General features: G+C 35.5%; 5 protein-coding genes across 8 annotated transcripts; all 5 read right to left on the minus strand.

Moving 5' to 3' along the window:
• Positions 1–8: 8 nt before the first annotated feature.
• Positions 9–1,782, minus strand: LOC120178581 (the record flags this gene model as incomplete). The annotated part of the gene is made up of 3 exons (XM_039184394.1): positions 1,560–1,782; positions 944–1,293; positions 9–864 (listed from the first exon to the last, which is right to left on the minus strand). Coding segments are annotated over exons 2-3 (1,203 nt in total), but the record flags the coding sequence as incomplete, so codon positions are not given.
• A 1,017-nt stretch (positions 1,783–2,799) lies between these two features.
• On the minus strand, positions 2,800–5,610 carry LOC120178577 (putative deoxyribonuclease TATDN1). Its single transcript, XM_039184389.1, has 12 exons — positions 5,500–5,610; positions 5,369–5,389; positions 5,151–5,251; positions 4,868–4,925; positions 4,734–4,777; positions 4,546–4,626; positions 4,344–4,414; positions 4,137–4,247; positions 3,940–4,022; positions 3,551–3,767; positions 3,272–3,355; positions 2,800–3,131 (listed from the first exon to the last, which is right to left on the minus strand). The coding sequence occupies exons 1-12, from the start codon at positions 5,519–5,521 to the stop codon at positions 3,062–3,064; spliced, it is 963 nt and encodes a 320-aa protein (XP_039040320.1). The 5' UTR covers positions 5,522–5,610; the 3' UTR covers positions 2,800–3,061.
• Positions 5,611–7,772: 2,162 nt separating this feature from the next.
• Positions 7,773–9,304, minus strand: LOC120178579 (transportin MOS14-like). 2 transcript variants are annotated; one of them, XM_039184393.1, is made up of 4 exons: positions 8,956–9,304; positions 8,731–8,876; positions 8,354–8,531; positions 7,773–8,250 (listed from the first exon to the last, which is right to left on the minus strand). In XM_039184393.1, exons 1-4 carry the CDS (start codon positions 9,004–9,006, stop codon positions 8,233–8,235), a joined length of 393 nt encoding a protein of 130 aa, XP_039040324.1. In that variant the 5' UTR covers positions 9,007–9,304; the 3' UTR covers positions 7,773–8,232. The 2 variants fall into 2 exon arrangements, with proteins under 2 accessions (XP_039040324.1, XP_039040323.1); XM_039184392.1 differs by having other exon boundaries at positions 7,773–8,246; positions 8,349–8,531; positions 8,956–9,298.
• A 357-nt stretch (positions 9,305–9,661) lies between these two features.
• Positions 9,662–12,037, minus strand: LOC120178578. 2 transcript variants are annotated; one of them, XM_039184390.1, is made up of 4 exons: positions 11,560–12,034; positions 11,318–11,425; positions 10,938–11,225; positions 9,662–10,200 (listed from the first exon to the last, which is right to left on the minus strand). In XM_039184390.1, the coding sequence occupies exons 1-3, from the start codon at positions 11,980–11,982 to the stop codon at positions 11,067–11,069; spliced, it is 690 nt and encodes a 229-aa protein (XP_039040321.1). In that variant the 5' UTR covers positions 11,983–12,034; the 3' UTR covers positions 9,662–10,200; positions 10,938–11,066. The 2 variants fall into 2 exon arrangements, with proteins under 2 accessions (XP_039040321.1, XP_039040322.1); XM_039184391.1 differs by lacking the exon at positions 9,662–10,200 and having other exon boundaries at positions 11,082–11,225; positions 11,318–11,433; positions 11,566–12,037.
• An 813-nt stretch (positions 12,038–12,850) lies between these two features.
• On the minus strand, positions 12,851–19,639 carry LOC120178583 (protein IMPAIRED IN BABA-INDUCED STERILITY 1-like). 2 transcript variants are annotated; one of them, XM_039184399.1, is made up of 10 exons: positions 19,014–19,639; positions 18,068–18,352; positions 17,528–17,845; positions 16,887–17,114; positions 15,800–15,897; positions 15,416–15,503; positions 15,063–15,327; positions 14,791–14,948; positions 13,825–13,957; positions 12,851–13,234 (listed from the first exon to the last, which is right to left on the minus strand). In XM_039184399.1, the coding sequence occupies exons 1-10, from the start codon at positions 19,443–19,445 to the stop codon at positions 13,215–13,217; spliced, it is 2,025 nt and encodes a 674-aa protein (XP_039040330.1). In that variant the 5' UTR covers positions 19,446–19,639; the 3' UTR covers positions 12,851–13,214. The 2 variants fall into 2 exon arrangements, with proteins under 2 accessions (XP_039040330.1, XP_039040329.1); XM_039184398.1 differs by having other exon boundaries at positions 14,791–15,327.
• Positions 19,640–21,269: the final 1,630 nt, after the last annotated feature.

A 21,269-nucleotide genomic window follows, 5' to 3' on the forward strand; every position in this document is an offset into this window, starting at 1 on the left:
TACAGGAAAATACCATCCTCCGCATCTGCAGCGGTTGCAGCCAACAACATCCCTTCGTATCGAGGCAATTTAAATGTACTGTCAAGAAAAATTAGAGGTCGACAGCCTTGTAAAAAACCAGATATCGAGGCATGAAATGAGACAAAGAGTCGATGGAAGCTCGAGTCATCCTTGGTAACAAAGGAGACAATACTGCCCGGGTTAGTGTCTTTTATCTTCTCACAGAAATAAGGTAAGAGACTATATGCCTCTTTAAAGGATCCTCGAAGCTGTTCCTTGGCAATCTCTATTGCACGCCATGCCTGAGAATAATTCAGTTGGATTCCGTATTCTCTTTTGATGTCATTGGCAATGTTTTTTGGCTTCCAGTTGGGAGAAGCTTTCAATTTCTCCTTTATAATACTTCCCACCCAACCCCTTGTTGCCCGGTGCCCAGCTTTTACAGCAGCTCCTTCACATGTATGTGTCGTGTTCATTTTCTTGATGCAAATCAACTGGGTAGTGGACAGTCTTGATGCAAATATCCTCCAGGGGCAGCCTTGGGCTTTGCATTTAACAGTAACACGATGGTGGTTGTTTTTCTTATACCTATAAGCAAAACCATGTGCAACTGAATATTTATGCACAGCTTCTCGGAATTCATTAAAACTATTAAATCTTTGGTCAACACCAGTGATCGTATTCTCCCAAACTTCAGCAGCTTTAAGATGCTTCTCATCATTTATATTAATGGGCATACAGTCCAAAGGGGTTTCATTCGGCATGACCAAGTCAAGTTGGTCGATGCCATTGATCATCCCAACATCAACATTGGCAGGTGCACCAATAGGAGCCCCAACTTCTGAAATAGTCGTCCCACTCGACCTGCACATTTAAGAACACATAACCACGACAGCAAGGGCCAAACATAGATGGTAAATTCAGAAACACGAAGGGTAACTACCTACTAGCCGGCATGTTTGAAACATTACGAGCAGCCGCTTCCTCCGGCACAATGAAGACATCAACGGTCGAAGACTCACAAATGAAGTTAAGCATGCGCAAAAAATCCTTGTCTTTGGAGATAGTAATGAGGGTCTTCTTGTTCCCAGGGAGGAAGTACTTGATAGACATGTTACCAGATCTCAAATTAAACATGTCTGCTATCTCAGACTTGAAATCACTTAACTTGGATTGCTCATTGATATCTATGGCATAGGCATCGCCACCATTGTAGGACAAAGAACCATCTTTATTGGTGATAAAATCGCCACCAGACTGACATATTGCTATAATTTTCTTTCCTGCCATGGCCTAACCAGGAGAAAACCAAATCAACCACAACAAAAGCTACATTAACTAAACAAATATAAAGAAAATATGGTAATTTTATTTTTCCCAACACAAAATAAAAAAAAAACCAAAAACTAAAGCAGTAACCTGTGGAAGCTGAACAACTTACAAAAACCCAGAATCGAAAACAAAGAAGAAATCAAAAGAGAAGGGTGAAAAACATAAACGAATAGGCAGAAACCCTAAAATCTGAGTTTGAATTGAAAAAGAGAGAAAAAAGAAGATACCTTAAATGGAGAAACGTCAGACAGGTGGGATTTTTAGTTTTGCATTTGTTATTGGGAGGTTAAATCCTTGAATTTGAAGAGATACCCAGGGACCCAAAGCCTAGACCCGAACCCCAAATAGCCTCAAAAACTCGAATTATGGAGTGAATGAATATTGAATTCAATACAATCCGCAGCGTATGCTAATGGCCTAATGCTATGCTCACTTCCAATTGCAACCCTTTGATTTGATTTGATTTGATTTTATTTTATTTATAGATGTTTGACTGTCCTCTGGTTTGGTATCTGATTTCTTTATGATGATTTAGATGGATTATGACGAGAGTTGTCGATTGGGTAGGTGGAGTTGGTTTTGTGTTGGGTTGATTGATTGATTTTAGATCATTCTTTTATTTTATTTTTAGTTACTTTGCATTTACATCAATTTTACTTTGGGATTTTTGGTTTGGATCAATTTTGGATTCAAATTAGACGGATTTGAATTTCGTAATATTGATGTTCAATCAAGTAAGATTAAATTTAAATTTTTTGAGTTTGATTGAGAATTGATAAATTTAATTATGAAATTAATGTTACATATGGTTATGAGTAAAGATGTTTATGAATCGAATCGAATAAGAGCAACACTTTTATCGACATTATACAAGGAATGTTTACAAGGATGAATATCTTATTTAAATTTGATAAGATCCGAACTAATATTATAAGATCAGTTGAATTTTTTTCTCGAGAATGAGGTCAATCTGATAGAATTTAGATTTAAGATGAAAAATATTCAATCCGACTCGATTTAAAAATAATAATATAATTAATCATCATATGTTTAGAAATAATTACTATAATACCTATATATATATATTTTCAATCTGGTTTCCAATATATATATATATTATATATATATATATATATATATATATATATATATATATATATATATATATATATATATTTGTATCAGTTTAAATCGGATATAAATTTTAATATTTTATCTTTGAGTCAGATTTCAAATCAGATAGAATTCTCTTAACTCGAATTATATCAAATGACAAGGGAAAGGTATTGTATTTGGATTGAATTTGAGTAGGCCAAAAACTCAATCCGATTTGACATAGAATCATTCCTAGACATTCACTTAACGAAAAGTAAGATTATTTATGTTGATAATATTTTCATATGTAAAATCTTACATTGTTACGTTTAGTCGTCAAAGCTTTAGCAACGGGTTTCAGTTGCTAGGCGAATCATTCTCCGCTCCACTAACTATTTCCCACAAACTCTGCTGTATTAGGGTTGACGGAAGCCGGAAGATGCTTAAAACATACTACGTAAGAAAACCAGTCATGGATCCGACTATATAAATCGGGTGTTTCTGTCGATCCACCATAAACTCCAAAGTTGCATGGTCACGTGCTTTCAATCATAAAACATGTAGAGTTCAGGTTGTTTCTCTTAGTACATTAAAGCACCTTATATCGTTTAATAAAGAAACCCACAAAACTGTGTCATTGACTTTCATGGCGACCAGCAAGAAGAGCATTGGCTGCAGCATCCAAGTCTTGAGGGAAGAAAACCCTGCATAGCCCGGAAAGTCTTTCGATAAGTATAAAGATGGAAAAGAAAACAAAAGCTCATTTGATCTCTAGGTAACACATTATCTAGTGCTTGAATTGCCGTTAAATTTGAGAAATTCCTACGATTGCAAACACAAGTACCTGCAGGTGTTCTGATACAATGTAGCACTCAACTGGTCGATGTCATTGATTCCTTTACAGCCCCCTACCACCTCAAGAACTTGCCTAGAACGATTACCACCGGAGAAAGGAAGACGAAAAATATTATGAATAGAAATGAGCCGGAATAATATTCAGATGCTATAACACTCGTATTAGCTTCAAATATACTATGGAAGAAGATTTCTATTTTAAAACACTCTCCAGAGGTACAAAAGAAAAAGGAATAAAGTTATGATACTGCACCAGAAAAGCACTCACCGAACTGAACAAGGTTCATTACGTCCTTTAACCAGACTTTCTTGGTCATACTTTTCTTTCTTCTTAGAAGGCCATAAGGATTTAACGAACTTGATCCCTGAATGAGTACTCTTGATTTCACAATATGGAGAATCGGTCTCGATCATCATTCTCTCAATGGGTATGTCCCTCACAACATCAAGATTTTCAGCCATCTTCAGAGAGCATCCATTTATACCTGTAAAATAACCGAAGTTGAAAGACTCGTTAGGTATTTCCAGGAACCTCCATATCCATAATGATGAATAGCTTCAGATATGAACATAGGGTAGCCAACAGATGTCATGTCACTGCATGCATAGAAACAAAACATGTTTGGTGAAGATGCCATGTCTATGTTGTATTCTCACCTATATACATGTTATGAAATGAGAGAAGCTTATCACGGTCTTCACCAGTTCCGGTAAACGAATGAGTAACCCCACCGGAGAACCTTTTAAAGTGAAAAGAAGACGGCAGACCTCAGTTTTTACGCATTAACTGTGAATCAATTAACTAAAATTCTTTTTTCATAAATGCTAGTGTAAGAAAGATCCAGAAATCTAACTTCTTAATATTTCGTTCCACTATTTCACAGAAATCTCCTGCAGCTGCACGCATATGCAGAAACATAGGCAGCTTTGTGGCATAAGCTAACTCAAACTGCTTCTCGAAATATCTAATATAATCATCAAAGACGACAAAATCAAACCGATATATAACAAGAAACAATGGAACACAACCCTAACAAATATTTCTCTTGGCAACCACTTACTTCTTTTGAATTTCCGGGGAGCAAAAGTGAAGCCTGTCATAATCCAATCCACATTCACCAATCGCAACCACCTAGGTTAAGGCAAAATTCACGGTATCTAACTATAGTAAGACTAAGATTACAATCCTGATAAAAAAAAAGTAAATATACAATAGGTTACTAGATTTTTTTGGATCTATATAAACCGATATCACAAACTCACCTTCCCTTTTTGAATTCCCTCCTTAGCCAACGCTAAAAGAGCTTGGAAATGCTTTTCAGGATCCCCACTCTCTTCAAACTCCTAAATAAAACATAAGAGACCAAGTTGAAGAAAAACGTTAACAACTCGTACTCGATATTCGGAAAACAAAAGGGTCAAACACAACAAATTTCCTGAAATAAACTAACCTTACATCTAGTCGGGTGCACGCCAACTGTGCAGAAAAGCCTCCCTGTGATGAATAACAAACTTCAGACGATAACCAAAAGAAAACATTCTAAAACAAAAGAAATGTGGCAACAGATAAAGCAGGATGATGGACCATCAGTTTCTGCAATAGCAAGAGCTTCCTTCGACTCCTCAAGGGAACCACCCGTAACCTGTAGCAACAAACCCATTACCATGAATTATGCATGTCTAGCAATATAAAAAATTAAAACTCATTATGCTGTTATATATGCAGAAATGGAAAACTGGACTCCAACTTATACAAGTCCACGAGTTCACTAGAAAACTAAAGCGTCCAATAAAACCGAACAATTATAATAAGTAAGTAACTAAACAGATTACAATGCAAAGATAGTATGAGAGATATGGTAACTGACGATAATTCGATCGACGCCAGCATTCCAAGCTCGACTCAAAACAGTAGCTATATCAGAAACGTGATGTTGCTTGCCATTGTAAATGCCTTTAAACATTCCATCTATGAACCAAGCGGAGAATAACTAACCCAGATTGTCAAATAAAGTAAAAAAGATGAATTGAAGCCAAAGATAGGAATCGAGCATAACCTATTCGATGAAATGCGTGAAAGAGTTACCTGTGAAGTTGACGGCAATATCTGTGTTTTGAAGGAGACAACGAAATTGAAATGAAGAGATTGTTTAAGAAATGAGAAGATAGAGAAAAGAATGGAGTTATCTTTATGAGGAATCGGATAGATTTACTTGCCTATCATCCGTATGGGCGCCATGGTAGATACTTTGGAAGAACTTGCTTTGCTTCTCCAATCCAAATCTTTGCTTTGGTATTGTTCGGAGGCCACCAACAGTTCAATAAATGAAAGGGATGAAGTAATCTTAGTCCCCGTATTTGACTATTTATCAATTTAATCCCTTTTTTTCCAGCTTCAACTCCTGAATTTGATTTTTTTTTATATATTCAAGAATTTAAATTCGAAGACCAATTGCACCTGAAATGGTTAACTTATTCTTAAATCCCTCATAAAATTATAGAATTGTAAGTTAATAAATGGTAAAATTTTATTTTTGATCCCTTTTAAATGACAAAAATTATGATTTAATCACTTTTTAAGTGACAAAGTTAGAAACTAATATAATAAAAAATATTATCAAAATTTATAATTCAATTTTAACTTTAGAGAGGTCAGCTTTTGACAACTAATATAGTTGGAGTTTAAAAGTATGAAAAACGAATTAAATCAAACTAAAATCTTAAACCATAACAGATGTAGTAATTTTTTTTTGTCTAAATTTATTTTTTGGTCATAATATTTTTATTTAAAAACTCTCAAAAATCCGAAACATTGGAATAATCAAAGTGTGCGTCTTCAATTTCCAATAACTTTGTAATTAGAACTCCTTCATGGAAATATTTGTATGCTTAGACACGTTTGAACCATGACCTTCTAAATATTATAACAACATACTTGATATTCCAACTTGAACAAAAACAGAAAATTAAAGAAAAATAATAAACAGACTGAGACTGCATTGATTTTGCTACTCATGAAGTTCGCACTAAAATCCCCTCTCAACAATGGAATAAAAGAAGGAAGTGCAATGAAAGAATAGAGGGGATAAAGCTACGTAGCAGACTGAAGTTAAGCAGTAAGAGATTGACGGTCGGGGTCGGAAACTCGGGACCGGAATCGGTTAATGAAGGCAGAGGCTTTGCGGTCAATGCCCGGTTCGGCGATCCAACGCCGTCCGTCTTCATCACTTGGACACACCCTTCTCACGTAAAACCCCTCCTCGCTCATGTCATCGCCTCCGTTTGAGCAACACGACGTGAACAAGCTGAGTATGGAGAAGGAAGACTTGCCATGCTTGGTGTAACCCATCACTGTCTCAGGCTAAGGCTAAGCTGTGGTAGTATAAGCACACTGAATATGTTATACCTGGAAAGGGGAGGTAGCTAGCATGTATATATATAATAATGGAGGGGGAGAAACCACTAGGATTAAGCAATCATTTAATTAATTAACATGTATATATAATGGGTGTAAGCAAAGCAAGCATATATGCTATGCAGTCTGTTTCTCTCAAGTACTCCCTATTACAGCTATAAATATAATATCGGAGGATGTAAAAGTTGATAAAATTTCGATGAATCTCGAAACGTACGTCATCGGTTAAACATTACATTTATTCACTGACAGTGTATGGAATATTAAATATTATAGGAAACAGGGAAGAAATGTTGCCAGATGATTAACAACTTTTTATTAACATAAAGCCAGTGCATATAAACTTGTTAAACTTTTTGTCTGATGATAATTTTAGTCCTTGTTAATTTAAATTTTTGCTGATTAAATACTTAATAAATCCTCTACTGTCTAATCATGATTACATCTCTGCTTAGATGCAGGGAACTCTTTATAAAAGAATTAGGCATAAAACTTTAGCTTCTTCACATATATTCTTGGTGATAAGGTGCAGGTCTCGTACTTTGTACTTGAGGATATTTTGGAAAAGAAAAGGTTGGAGGAGTAATTTTTTAATAACAACAATAAAAAGATGGAATAATTACAAAATCCCAGAAAAGCAAAGCTTCTCAAAGATGGTTTTCTCAGAAAAAGAAAAAGATACTCGAGTGCTTTTGGGTTGGCATGGGATGTAATTGTTACAATATATCTCTATAGAGGTCGGATTTTACAACACATATTTTAACCTTGTGTCATAGAATCTCACTAACACAAATTGCAGACCTTTAATATTTAGTTAATCCAATCGATTATATATACTTGAATAAATACTTGAACTTGCATCTATTTTCTTCTCTCTGGATCCTTCTTTATTTGACAGATACTTGTGTAATAATTCATTTTTTTTCTTATGCTAGTACTTGTGTATCCGATACGACAAAAATAACATAATCATGATCAAAATATATGAATTTTCCAATGTATACAAAGAATCACCCCCAAAACTAGAAGCCAATGCCATTCCAGACAACTCAGTGTCCATGACAAAGAAAAGACGCAACAAATAATCCATTCCCTCCATGGTGTAAAAGGAAATGACCATTTTGCACCTCAAAAACAGGTGGATATTTGGCAAAATGAAAAGCGATACGAAAATGAAGAACAAATAAAACAGAAGAATACGGTTTCAAGTCGAATTTGGTTTTGCCTGATAAACAAAGATGAGGCCTCGGCAAAGCAGCCCCTCCCATATTCAAACTATAATACAGGTACCATATTCAACTCGAGTGGCTTCAATGCTCCCTGAACAATCTCTTGAACTGTTCGATTACGACGACAAACGTCGGATAACTCTTCAACTGAGAGTATCACAGTATTCACATCAGCCCCGGAGGCTGCTTCCGACAATGCTTGCAAAAATCCCGAGCGCTCCACTTCCTTGACGGCAGTCAATGGGATCAATGACAGGCTTTCCCTAGCCCATTCCAGTGCTTGCATACCGTAAGCCCGAGTTAATGCTAGAAGTGCATATCTACCTGAAGCAGCCAAAAGGACTCCATGAAATTGATCATGAAATATAATTTAAGGCAATGACAGCAGCATAAAAGCTGAAGAAAGAAACAAAGCAGTAGAAGCTACCGTTTCTAATCGAGAATTTGGCAGTGCTCCCGTTAGGGCAGCCACCAAAATTCTAGTAATGGTAGCACCTCGTGGAATAATGAGACTATCCCTGATAGATAAATATTGTTCTCCCTTGTTAGAGTTTGCTAGATCAAAGATATCAGACAAGCAGGTCAAAACGGAATTAGAGGCCTCCCTGCAAATAAAATATGGGGGAGAATAAATTTCGAAATGATAAATGTATCGAAAAGTAACGGACTGTGTCCTATTCCCCTATAGGAAGGATGAATTGCTTGTGTTTGTACGCGCGTGCACAACCACAGATGTAAACATGCATAAACCAACAAGCAAGCTCATAATGTTAAAAAATACAGGCAGTGAGAAAGAGAATATACCTGTGCTGTACTGTGATCCCGATCATCGCACAATCTATTAAAGCTGGAAATACCGCAGAAGGAATAAATAGTTGAGGACAATAACGAATGCATCTTGATGCCAGTAGAAAACAATCATCTGCTATGTCTGGTCTTGTACTGAATTCCTGGAGCAAAACAATAAGTAAAAGTTTACATATCGACAAATTTAAAAGTCGTAAAAATAATGAGCCAATCAAACCATACCTTAATACTTGTGAAAAGAGATGTCGTGCGCTTGAAGAGCACTTCAATCATATTTTTTAGGTAACTTGCACAAGAAGGATCAGAGCCAAATATCACTAACAAGACAATGTTTGAGGACTACTACATTCCATTATTAAACAAACTAATTAAGAAAAATTATATTCTGAGAGTAATATAATTCAAAAAATCCGACATTTAACAAAAATTCTTTCGGATAATATTATCATTGCAATCAATAAATGCAATTCTAGCAGCCAGATTTTTATATATGTGCAGTAGAATGTTTGATTGACAATCAAATTTCTAAACCATTTCTGGAAATCCTTTGTTCAGAAAAATGCTTTCCTGAAGATATAATTCATTTTACGGAAAACATTTTCCGAAAAATGTTTTCAGTGAAACAAACAAACTATTAGTCATCAAATTAAATTCTTTTAGCAAAAGTATCTCTAACATTGTTTTTTTTTTGCTATTTTAGTCATTGATCATTTAAAGTTTAACAATGACTTTAACATGACCCCAACCTGGCTTTTTTAATTTTTAAAATTTATTTTTTTCTCTTCTCTTAAACGGAAGAAGAGTCAAGAATGACTACAATGGAATAAGAGAAATATCATCAAGAATAACTCCAAGGGAATAAGAAATAAAAAAATAGAGAAACATCATCAAAAAATCTTTAAACCCAAATCTTTTAATAAGAAAAATATCATAAAGAATAACTACAACGGAATAAGAGAAATATCATCAATTATACAAATTGATCAAAGGACCATGGATTTCACTACATTTTAGTTCCTTTCTTTTAACAAATTCAATTCTCTCTAGGCCTAATAATGAAGGAACTAAAAAAAAAAGGCTACAGCTTCAACTTCAATATATGGCAATCTCCTCGTACCTGATAATCTGACATGCAATTGAAAACCGATATTCTCGCTTTGCTTAAACAGGAAGAACCAGAATGGACTTACAATGTTGATAAGCTTGGCTTACAGTTTAGAGAGGTTCAAGTCACAAGGAGAGTTCAATTGGCTACAGATTCTAGCTCTAAGGGCTTGGTTGTCGAGCCTCTCTGAAGACCGAAGTGCCACCAGATGCTGCAGGGGAAGGAGATGATGCGACAAAATTTGTTCCTGATACAGATACAGATACAGTGGGAGGATCACCAGGATGACCTTGATTTCCAGTAGGGGCAAAGCGTGATGGACTGCCAGTGACCCCCATGCTTGTTCGAGAAGGGTGGGGAATCTATACATATGAGCAATAACTGACTATTGTCAGCATACGCAACAGAGTCATATATGCCACCATCCTAACTTCACAAAAACCCAACTTCGCATAGCAGATACTGCTTACTAATCAATCTTAAGTTTAAAAAACAATATGATGTACCTAGACAGAACATCATTTGATTTCATTCACCTCAATGATGATCAACCAATCAACAAACAACATAGTATCAGAGAATGTTAACTCTAAACAATGTGATCCTTAGTAATAGATCATGTTTTATATCTAAAGTATAACAGAACATCTTGCAGTTGATGCTGATTATTACAAAGTCTCACACCTACATCATGTGTTTATTTCCTAGAAACACAAAACGGAAAAGAGTATCATAGTATGAGCCATTTTCTTAATTTGAATATGCAAGAGACAAGGCTCTAAGCTACGAAAGGAGGCTTATTATCTACCGACGTCCAGATGAGGGTGATTAATCTTAAATTCCCATACAAAGCAAGTGTAAAGCATTTGAGAAACAGCAAATCATCAGAGGAAAAAAGCTTGTGGTGATTCATAAGATATGCAATTGTCAATTTCCTAAATCTAAATGAGGAGAAGTAGGATTCAAGGAAAATTAAGGTTCAGAACATGACCAAAATGCACATTATCCTACTGTTGAAAGATAAAATCTATGGATGTTCATGTATTGATATGTTATTAGAAAAGCAAAAAAGGAGATCAAATTTAGTATATTACATTACCGCATTATGTTGAATGTAGGTAGGCCTTCTAAGAGGAGATTCTGAAGATGGTGATGTACTGCTCATCTGAAACACATGACGAGAATGAACATTGACGTTTGAAACATCATCAGCTTCAAGTCCTTCATTTTATCCAGCAACATTAGCGTCTGAGCCCATCCGGTGAGTGACAATCCTCGTCATCGACACAGAGTCAGTTGTGGTTTCCACTTGAAGTGAAACAGCCGGATGATTCGGTGTACCTTGCGTGCTATTTCTTCTCTTCAACTCCTCCTCCGCATTCAAGATCTATCAAATACTAGCAATTAAGTTCAGGAGTTCAATTCTCAAAACACTTGTCTTCTATACGAAAAGGCATTAGAAATAGAATTGATGTTTACCTGCTTTAGTACTTGCACTAAACCATGCTTTTTTGCATTCAAAACTCGTAATCTCTCCTCAACATCCCCTTTCCTTTGTTCTTTTGCATTTAAATCATTTATTTTTTTTCAACAGTCTGGCAATCCGCAAAAAAATCAAAAAAAATTCAGCAAACAAGACTAATAAATTTAGCACTTTCAAATAAACTAATATTCAAGCTCAAAATTTATGCTGAAGAATTAAAAAAAAATCGAGCTGACAAAAATACCTCTACGTTTGTTTTAGTATCAGGCGACTTCTCTTTCTCATCCACTTGCAAACTGACATCTTTCTCGGACTTCTCATCCACTGGCTTCACCAAACAATCTCCACCGTCGGATCCTGCAACTACCTCCACCTTGACCTCCGTTAGAGGCAGTGCAGTTTTTAAACCTTCGGACGTGTCAGGCTCCACTTTGGCTTTCAACTTGGGGTCAACAGGAGGAGCAGTGGGCACGGAAGATTGAATTTGATGGTTTGGGTTAGAAGAGGAAGAAGGGGAACAAAGGAGACAGAGAGCTTTGTTGCGCCGGTGCAAGAGGGATTTGAAGTCTTTGAGGGAGATTTTGGGAGTCGGCATTAGCCATCGCCGGGGAACGTCCGGTGCTCGGTGGAGGTTCCCTCTGTACAAAGAAATCGCCACCATTTTTATAATTTTTTTCTCCGTTAATTTTCGCACTTTCCTGATTTCTGTGGCGAAAACAAAAATGAAATTTTACAGTATGGCTCTTTACCCTGGCTTCTCGGTTATAACTGTGACTAAAAGTAATTAAAGATAATACTGTGATTAAAGTTTACAAATATCCACTAAATTATTCCAAAGTCGTCTTTTTTAAGTTTTAAACTTTAAAAAAAAATTATTATAAAATAGTTATAAAACTGTTAGGTGTCGGTATATGGACTGGATAGACACATTTGATAGGTTGAGACTCGACTTGATTTTATAAGATCGATTTAAAAGATTAATTTCGGATTAGGTAGAGTCAATTTTTTTAGATGATAAGGTCGGATCGAGTTAAATATGAAAAATCTCCAACTCATCTCAAGATAATAGTGTATTTATTTTTATATATTTAACGATAATTATAATAATATATCGCTATATATTTTTTCAATTAGATCCTTTTATATATATATAAAGTCGGATAAGGATTTTTATCTAAAATTTGAATCACGTTCTGAATCGAGTGAAATTTCTTTAAGTTCGGATGGAATCATGTAGAATAATCTGAGTATACAAAAAGTTTAGCTTGACCTGGCCTATATACTCGTATCTTTTATTGATTAAATTAGGTGGATAAACACTTCTTCAACCATAATTTTGAAGTCAAAAGCAAAGTGTTTAACATTACTTATGGGATAAATAAACGTTTTTAGGAACATTGCCAAACATACCTAAGCCTTTGACTTTAAAAACAAATTTTTACCACTCAATTAATGTTCATTTTTTAGGAAGCCTGGGCATAGTAATGAGGACAAGGGGGGGGGGGGAAACCCATCAAAGTAACACCGAATAAGCCTGAAGAATCATGTCATTATTATAATATACAAAGACTGCTGCACATAATCAATTGCTAGGAACCCTAGACATAGTAATGAGGACAAAGAAAAGTGTACAAGACTTCAATTTCAAGATTTTGAAAAAGAAAAACCAAATCAATCATGCTTCTCTGCAAAAAGAGACTTATCAGCATAGCTAATGCAGGGCCCTCAAAACTCTCTGAATAAACAGCTTTACCATATACCATATGGTAGTTTCCCAGTTTTGTTCTCGCCATGTTTCTTTCTGCAGAAAACTTCAAGTTGTTGCGTTCGTATGATTCAAGGGCCAGTACATTTTACAGCAAGCTTTGGTTTCGCACTCAGAGTGTTTGAAGATTACTTCCCATGTTTCTTCCCTGCAATGCATGCAAATTATTAGTATAAACATAGTTAAACAGACAATGTTGCTTCTGACTCTTCGGGTTTTTTTCCAAAGTATTCATGGTATTGATACATGAGTTTAGGGATATAATCCTCCAAGTACTCTCCAATACATACAAATATTGAAAATTTTGAATACAGCTACATTCGATACTCATACTGTCATACATGAGTATAATCTTGTTCGACGGCGTCGAATTAAGAACATACAGCTTTCATCATTAATCAAGTTTCTATTTACAGCTTTCATCATTAATCAAGTTTCTATCTTGATGGTTGCTTTAAATGGGGTATTGAAGACAACATAAAGTGGTTGAGAATAAGTTATATAACACAAACACAGCAGCCACCATAAAAGTAAATAGTTGTCTCACACTTCCATCATTTAATAGACCTAAATCAATGGCATATTAATCTCAACCAATTCATAAAGGCAACAATCAACAATGGCAACCGGGTAACTTAAAGGCAGGCATTAAACTAAAGTGGATGGCAACAGAAATCATTTATGTTTAGGATGAACAGCGGTTGGTAGAAAAGTCAATTCAGTTTTTATTTGTGCTACCTCTTTGGAACCATGACTTTCGTATTGCTTGGCGTATCTGTCGTTCGTTCCGTTCCAACAGTTCATCGACTCTATTCGATTGAGATAGTAAGGGACCCGAGAATTCGATCTTCTCCCTTTCATCTTCGTAATCCTGTCAAGAACAACAATATAACATGATTTGATCAAACTACAGATATTCTAAAGAAACTGATGTGATGATATCTTCTGATTTGAGTTTAGGGGCATAGGTAAAAATGGGTTCTTTTTCATCATTTTCTCTCAGTTCTAACTTCTAACAAGAAAAATAAGGAGCTGTGCGTATAAAAGGTAGTTTCCTGTTAAATTTACAGAAAAACTGATGCTTCCGTTTATTTAAAATAATATTTTCAAAATCTATGTTACTCGGACTCTTCATTTTTCTTTAAGTGACTGTATGATGCGTTCTGAACATGTGCATAGGATATGACCCTCCAAAGACCCTTTAAGTACATTGAACATATGAACATATGAACATACCCTTGTTGATGACATTAATAGCCGATACTCACACCCAGGTCCAAGTAACAAAGTTCAAAAGAGTCAATTCATGCCAGTTGCCTCACTTCAGTAATATAACGGCTACCATTACAGGCCAAACCCACACTTCTGAAGCCTCCAATTTATTGAAGTTCATTGAAGTAATCCAACAATTTCTTATATTGATAATTTTCAGAGAAACTTACTAAATTTCATAACCAAATATTTGTCACCAAAAATTAACCCAGAAAGAAAAACCAACCATTTCAGGGAATCTTAAAAAAGTTTCCATCTTTCTATAGTTTTATATAGAATAGGATCATTTGAATCGATATGATTACATGATTCTTCATGCAACATTGAATTAAAATTGAATAAACGATGCCATGCAATCTGCAAAAGAAGCTTAGAGTATATGTCAAGAACAAAATTTCGATGTAATTTCGGGTTCTAATATCTACAGCATACCAAATTATTTCTCTTGGCTGCCATTTCTTCTCTTTGATAAAGAGCCAATGACAGCTCTTGTGAGTGGTATCCGTCAGAAGCATCGAGTGAATCTGGATGCTCAAACTGGCTCCATTGTTTTTGCATAGCACGCTTGGCAGCTTCATATGAATCATGGCCTTTAGAATCAGCACGACCTCCATATGTTACTTCCCAGTTTTCATTTCGTTTCGAATCGCAATTATTTTGTGAATGTAACTGAGCACAAGGCTCTAAAGAATTATAAAGGTGACCTCTTGATATAGATCTGCTGTGTGATCTTATGGATGCATCCTCTTTTCGCCTTCTGGCCCACGCAAAGCCACTTGATGTAGAAACTTGTAATGGACCGGAGAAAGGAATATCACCTTGGGATGCATGCTTTATACGAGCCGCTTCTTCGACGGCATCAGTAGATGGATTTGTCACTTCCTCACTGATAGTAGCGTTTCTTTGCTTAGATTTGTGCACACGATCACCGTTAACTTTATGAGAACCTTGAGCTTGTGCAGAGGCATCCTGCATGTGACAGTTGCACCAAAAATTAGTTTCCCAACTAACCTCAAACACAAATATAGGGGCATGAGAAAAATGAGTGATAACAGACCTCAACTGGAGCCAATTTACTTATGCTATGGGGTTTTCTTATTGGCTTTCTTGTTTCAGGTCCACGAGCTCTTCCACTTATCTTTTTCCTGAGAATTCATTGCCGACGATGTCAAACAGTGTCAAGCGGTATTAAACGATCATGTATTCTCCAAAACATAGGAATATAACGATCATGTACACAAACATGAGTGAAGCTGATATGATACCTTGCAAAATATACCTAATGTTGATAGGGCATGTTGCTGAAGAGGGTAAAAAAAATATTGAGAAAATGACTGGAATGCAACAGTGTTTGATGCAGATGGACTTGACAATATTCAGGGTTCCAGAAAACTATCTAAATGATTGTCTTCATTCAGACATTTTCGAATAAAGTTCTCACCTCCTTGCCTCTTCACGATGTTTTGCATCTATCTCTTTGCTAGGTGGATATACTGGCAAGCTAGACGGATCACAAGCATAGGGCTTTGTTGTGAAATACTAAAAGTTGAAAAATTACGAATCAGAATATTGTACATGATGGAAATTAAGCTAATTCAAAGTATAAGATCTGCACAAACATGAGTATTTTTTTTTATAAGATTTGAAGGCCTCATTGAAAACCTCCTTCTTGATTAATGAAGCTTGTATGGAAGCTTCTTAATCATCGGAAGGAGGAAAAGAGTGCCTTATAATTTCATTATAGAAAATAAAAATTACAACCTTGGAAAAACTATTCCAAAAAACCCTTACAACAATACTGGAACCAGAAAACCAAACTAAAGAAGCCAACAACATAAAAATCAACCTATACCAGCCTTTTCTAAAGCATCAGCTTCCATATTAGCTGTCCTTGCAACCCATCCAACCCCCCCAAAAGTTCTAAGACTATCAACAATATCTCTAACAATGAAACCATATACAACTGGACATGAGTTAACATTATTGATACAGTCTACTGCAACCCTGCAATCACTCTCAAACCATATACAACTGGACATGAGTTAACATTATTGATCCAGTCTACTGCAACCCTGCAATCACTCTCAACGATCAGCCTATCTTTAACCCTCCCTTGAAAAGAGGCAAAGAAAGAAATACCCCTTTGAATAGCTTTAATATATTAAGAACAAAGATGAGACAACTTCATAACAAGTTACTTCATGCGTAAAGTTTATTAACGATTTTAATCGATGTTATTTCACATTAGTTAAGCTTGGCTAGTTCGCACTTTATATTCAACTCGAGCCTCTCCACATATAGGTTGTTACTGTTATGATGAATGCTTAAAATGGTACTAAAGCTCAACTTATTTGTTGCTACGGAGTTTTAGTTATTCTAAGTTTCAAACTTAAATTTGGCTTTTGTGGCAGCCTAAAATTCAAGTTACACGTAAGGTCGATTAATATCGCGTTAGATGCTTAATAATGGTGAATAATAACAAATTAAATTTGCAAATGAGAAACGATCATGTTGACTGGCATAATTACCTCTGAAGAAAGAGCTGAGGAAGCAATGCCACGCTTGTATGGCTCCACTGAAAGCAAAGTTTCTATCAGATTCACAGCAGTAGCTGGTAAATCTTTCAAAGTGTCCCGGAGACTACTATCATAAGGTTGTTGTGGCTTGAAAATAGTTGCATGGGGTAGTCTGGCCTTTTTCCAGTAATCATCGGGTGGGGACCCGCAGAGCTTGAAAATCTTATGCAATTGTTCCACCTGTACAAGAACATCATAAACAATAAATTATCTCAAGGACCACCAGAAAACAACGAAGTGATTGAAGTGAAGCAATAATTATCACATAAAGCAATCTCTCGTATAGAATTTTCAAATAAAACTCAAACAATCAGTACAGTAGCACAAGGAAAAAATTCACAAAAGAAATACTCGATAAACAGACACATAAGACCGGCATTTCCCGAGTCCTCTTTCAGCAACAAAACTGGTTCCTAGTCAACTTTCCTATATACTGTGAAACTTGTTCAGTTCTTGTGGTAGATCCTTTCCCATATCATGAGGAATCAATTACTCCATACAGGCCTACCTACCTCAGTAATACAAACCATTTCCAATGAAATGGATCTTTCCCATATCCTAGTAAATGGTATGTACTTTAGCAAGGTGCTTACCTCTGTTCTGCCTTGCAGGATAGGTTTCCCGAGGAGAAGTTCAGAGAATACACAGCCAACACTCCAAAGATCAACAGCTGCAGTATAATCCGTAGAACCCAACAAAAGTTCCGGGGGACGGTACCATAAGGTTACAACTCGACTTGTTAATGGTTGCCTGCGCCCAGAACCAAAGAAGTTCGCCAAACCAAAATCAGCCATCTTTAGAATTCCTTCATTATTTACAAGGAGATTAGATCCCTTAATGTCCCGGTGCATTATGCCTCGGGAATTGCAGTGGTCAAGTCCAGATAACAACTGCTTCATATAGCATTTAATCTACAAAACAAAAAACAATTTTCATTGTTAAAGATGTGCAACACTAGTTTTTCTCACATTATAATGCATTCATCTTCGAGTTTCGGGGAGGGGATGGGGGAATTTAGATTTTCGTATTCCAAATATGTATTGACTGCAACTTGGATTCCTACAAATGTGTTCGATATACGTGTCATCATAGAACATTAGACTAACCTTAGCCACTGAGGCAAAGGAACAAACCTGTGACTCGCTGAACTTGATGTCGGGACAAGACAAGAGTCCGGTGATATCGTGTTCCATGTACTCAAATACAAGGTATATGCTACATGACATTCGGGAAGTAATTATCCCATCCAATTTTATGATGTTTGGATGGTCAAGCCTGCGAAGAATCAGTATCTCCCTTGCCATGAATCGGACACTCTCGGGCTCAAAATTGTCAAACCGCACCTTCTTTAGAGCAACTATCCTTCCGCTCTCAAGATCTCGAGCTCGGAACACAGTGCTATACGTACCCTGCCCTATCTGGTAAAGCAGTTGGAATAGTGCAATATCATTACATCGAATATTCGGAATCGTGTGGCATATCAAAACAGAAATCACATTCCAAAAAAACTTGAAAAAGAAAATGAATAAACCATGTTGCAGGCATTATATATATACTTGACAAGCATATATTCGCACATGACTAGTAAGGTATGATTCTGGGAATGCATCTTATGAGTTAAAAGGTAGGTCATCCGGACTCTATTTTCCTTACCAAATCGGACATGGATATGCCAACAAGATACAGGTCTAGTGAAAACTTGTACCGGAGTTCGAGTGTTGGCATGCGGTCAAGGGTTCGATCCTACAAAACCTAGTTAAAACTCGTAGGTGAGTTCGAGTGTTAGCATGTGATCCGAGGTTCAATTCCTACGAAACCCCTTCCCTTAGGATGTAATGTAAGCTTTGATTGTTCCAAAGAGCAAGAATTGTTTGTAAATAATGAAAATTTACAGTTAAAAGTAACTTCAAAGCAAAAACATAAACAAAAGATCCCATGAAAGTGAAACTATAGTACTATACACATGAAGAAAATGACAAAATAAAAGAATATGGAAAATAATAATATCCAAAACCAAACAATTTTCCTACAGAAAAATTAATGGAAAATACGGAAGAAAAAAAAGGGAAAATCTAAAACCTTCTCAAGCTTCTGATAAGAGTCAGCTTTGAGTGGAACCCAACCATGGATAGCTTCACCGGCGACGGCGCTGAGCCAAGCAGGCCATCCGGCTGCCACGTGTTCACCTTCTATGTACTTCTGCAAATTCCCCAACCTCAAGCTCAACGAGTCTGATCTCGAACTCGCCCGACCCGACTCACCCAAGTCGCTCCCTCTCAGTCCGAACGCACCACCCAAATCACTCACACCCCCACTTTTACTACTCTTTTTCTTCGTCTTCCTACCGCTACCGCCGCTGCTCCGCTTCTTCTCGAGCTCCGAGAACCCGACCCGATAACGACCCGAATTGGTCCCGGAGCTACAGGTGGCGCCCGCATTGTCACGTAAAGCTCCGGAGTTGTCGAAAGCAGGCGTCACAGACACCGTCTGCTTCGAGCTCACACAACCCATCAATGGCTGTTTATCATGTGATCAAAAACCCAAAGATCCCCCAACTTCCCTCCTGTTTCTCTTTTTTTTTTTGCGCCAACCCGACCCGGAGAAAAAATCAGCAAACAGTGGAGGTCAGCTGTGAGCTGAATTTCACGGTTTTAGCTTCTACCCATCACTTCTTTCTTCTTTAAAAAGAAAGAAAAAAATCAAAAAATGGAAGCCTTTACGATGAACTCTGTGTGTGTGTGTGTATATATATATATATATATATATATATATATATATATATATATGTGTGTGTGTGTGTGTGTAAATATTTGATTTGGTAGCAAGAATGGCGGAAGATAATAGAAGGGGAAAGCACGGATTTTAATGGGATTTTCAAACAATAAATTTCTGAAGCTACCGAAATCAACGGAGAGATTGAAATGGAAAGGGAAAAACAGTTTTTAAATAAAAAAATAGGGAAATTAATGGGGGAAAAAAGGGAGAATACTATGTTTCAGCATGTTTTGTTGGGGAGATTATATTCTTTGTTCTTGTTTTTTGTCAGAAAGCCAAAAAAAAAAAATTGTCTTTGATCTCCGTTTTAATGAAATTTTGTATGATTCTCTGTTTTTATATGTGACCATATATGAATGATTTCAAATAACAGCAGGAAAAAATTGGCTGGCATTCAATTACGAGTGGTTTTCTATTATTTTGAATATTGAAATAGAATAAATACAATATATATTACAAAATTTAATAAAAATTAAAATCATAAATATTTAGACTTGTTTTATTAATTTTGAGGGGATCTTTACCTTTTTATTGAAAAAAACATATTTAAGTCTATTAAATTATGTTTAAATAATTATTTTAGCTTTTATCTATTTATAAAATAATCCTTAAATTTTATAATTTTTTATATAACCGTCGGTATTCGATTTATAATAACTTTTAAATTTAATGATTATTCATATTTTTAAAATTTATAAAGAAAATAATTATTTGATGATAATTTAATGACATTTTGGTTTGCTTTATCCTGTATTTTACTTTAAAGGGTCTTATTTTATTTATTGATGATAGTTGGGTTGTTGTTGACTAAAGTAGTCCATTGTCTTTTGATAATAATATATCAAAATTTTACTTTTGATAGTTGAGTTTTTACACGTACACGTTATTTAAACTTTAATATTTGTTTTGCAATTCACACTTAGAAATAAGACGGTGTGTTAATATTTATTTTATATTTAAAACGTGTTTTATATGTTTTTTTATTATTTATTTAAATATATTAGAGATAAAATTAATCATTTAAATAATACCGATTCCTAACCAATTCTCAGAATGACATTCTTTGAGCAAAGATGCACAACTCAAACGAAATTTTGACAAGAGACACTTTTACCTACGTGACAAAGAGTCGGTTAAAACTTTTAAAGATTAAACCTAATAACATAAATAGATCAAAATATATAATTTTTTTTCTTAATTTTTTTATATCGAATTTTTTAGTTTATAATAATTCTACCTTTATGACACATTTTTATTTGTATTTTGGCACATTTTATGTATCATTTATTGATCGTTTGGTCTTTTTTCGTTTAAATTTTTAAATTTAGATTCGACATCCCCTCGAATAATCAAAATGACGTTTAATTGTTACCATGTTGATCTTCCTTATTTTGAATCACCAAATTAGATTGAAAATACGGTTTACGTTTGTATATAGTTTTCTCACGACTCTCGACTATGTTTTAGGATTGTCGTTGATCTTTCAGTAATTTTATATCTTGTTGTGATTCTTTTGTTGATGTAGTCATGTATGTTCGAGTTTTTTAATTGATATTTAAC

Source organism: Hibiscus syriacus, unplaced genomic scaffold (genome assembly GCF_006381635.1).
Source record: "Hibiscus syriacus cultivar Baekdansim isolate YM2019G1 unplaced genomic scaffold, ASM638163v2 tig00112353_pilon, whole genome shotgun sequence".
Taxonomy (NCBI): domain Eukaryota; kingdom Viridiplantae; phylum Streptophyta; class Magnoliopsida; order Malvales; family Malvaceae; genus Hibiscus; species Hibiscus syriacus.

Excerpts from the sequence above, each read along its gene's own strand:
- LOC120178577 (XM_039184389.1), bottom strand. The coding sequence starts at position 5,521 with ATGGCGCCCATACGGATGATAG. Across the intron at positions 5,390-5,499 it reads GGCGCCCATACGGATGATAG|ATATTGCCGTCAACTTCACA; the intron begins GCAAGTAAATCT and ends TTCAAAACACAG. Across the intron at positions 3,768-3,939 it reads ATTTCATAACATGTATATAG|GTATAAATGGATGCTCTCTG; the intron begins GTGAGAATACAA and ends GTTATTTTACAG.
- LOC120178579 (XM_039184392.1), bottom strand. The coding sequence starts at position 9,006 with ATGATTGAAGTGCTCTTCAAGCGCACGACATCTCTTTTCACAAGTATT. Across the intron at positions 8,532-8,730 it reads GGGATCACAGTACAGCACAG|GGAGGCCTCTAATTCCGTTT; the intron begins GTATATTCTCTT and ends TTTTATTTGCAG. Across the intron at positions 8,247-8,348 it reads TCTCGATTAGAAACGGTAGC|ATATGCACTTCTAGCATTAA; the intron begins TTCTACTGCTTT and ends TGCTTCAGGTAG.
- LOC120178578 (XM_039184390.1), bottom strand. The coding sequence starts at position 11,982 with ATGGTGGCGATTTCTTTGTACAGAGGGAACCTCCACCGAGCACCGGAC. Across the intron at positions 11,426-11,559 it reads AAACAAACGTAGAGGTATTT|AAAAAAATAAATGATTTAAA; the intron begins TTGTCAGCTCGA and ends CCAGACTGTTGA. Across the intron at positions 11,226-11,317 it reads TAGTGCAAGTACTAAAGCAG|ATCTTGAATGCGGAGGAGGA; the intron begins GTAAACATCAAT and ends AGTATTTGATAG.
- LOC120178583 (XM_039184398.1), bottom strand. The coding sequence starts at position 19,445 with ATGGGTTGTGTGAGCTCGAAGCAGACGGTGTCTGTGACGCCTGCTTTC. Across the intron at positions 17,115-17,527 it reads TCCTGCAAGGCAGAACAGAG|GTGGAACAATTGCATAAGAT; the intron begins GTAAGCACCTTG and ends GTTCTTGTACAG. Across the intron at positions 13,235-13,824 it reads AAAGTCATGGTTCCAAAGAG|GGAAGAAACATGGGAAGTAA; the intron begins GTAGCACAAATA and ends CATGCATTGCAG.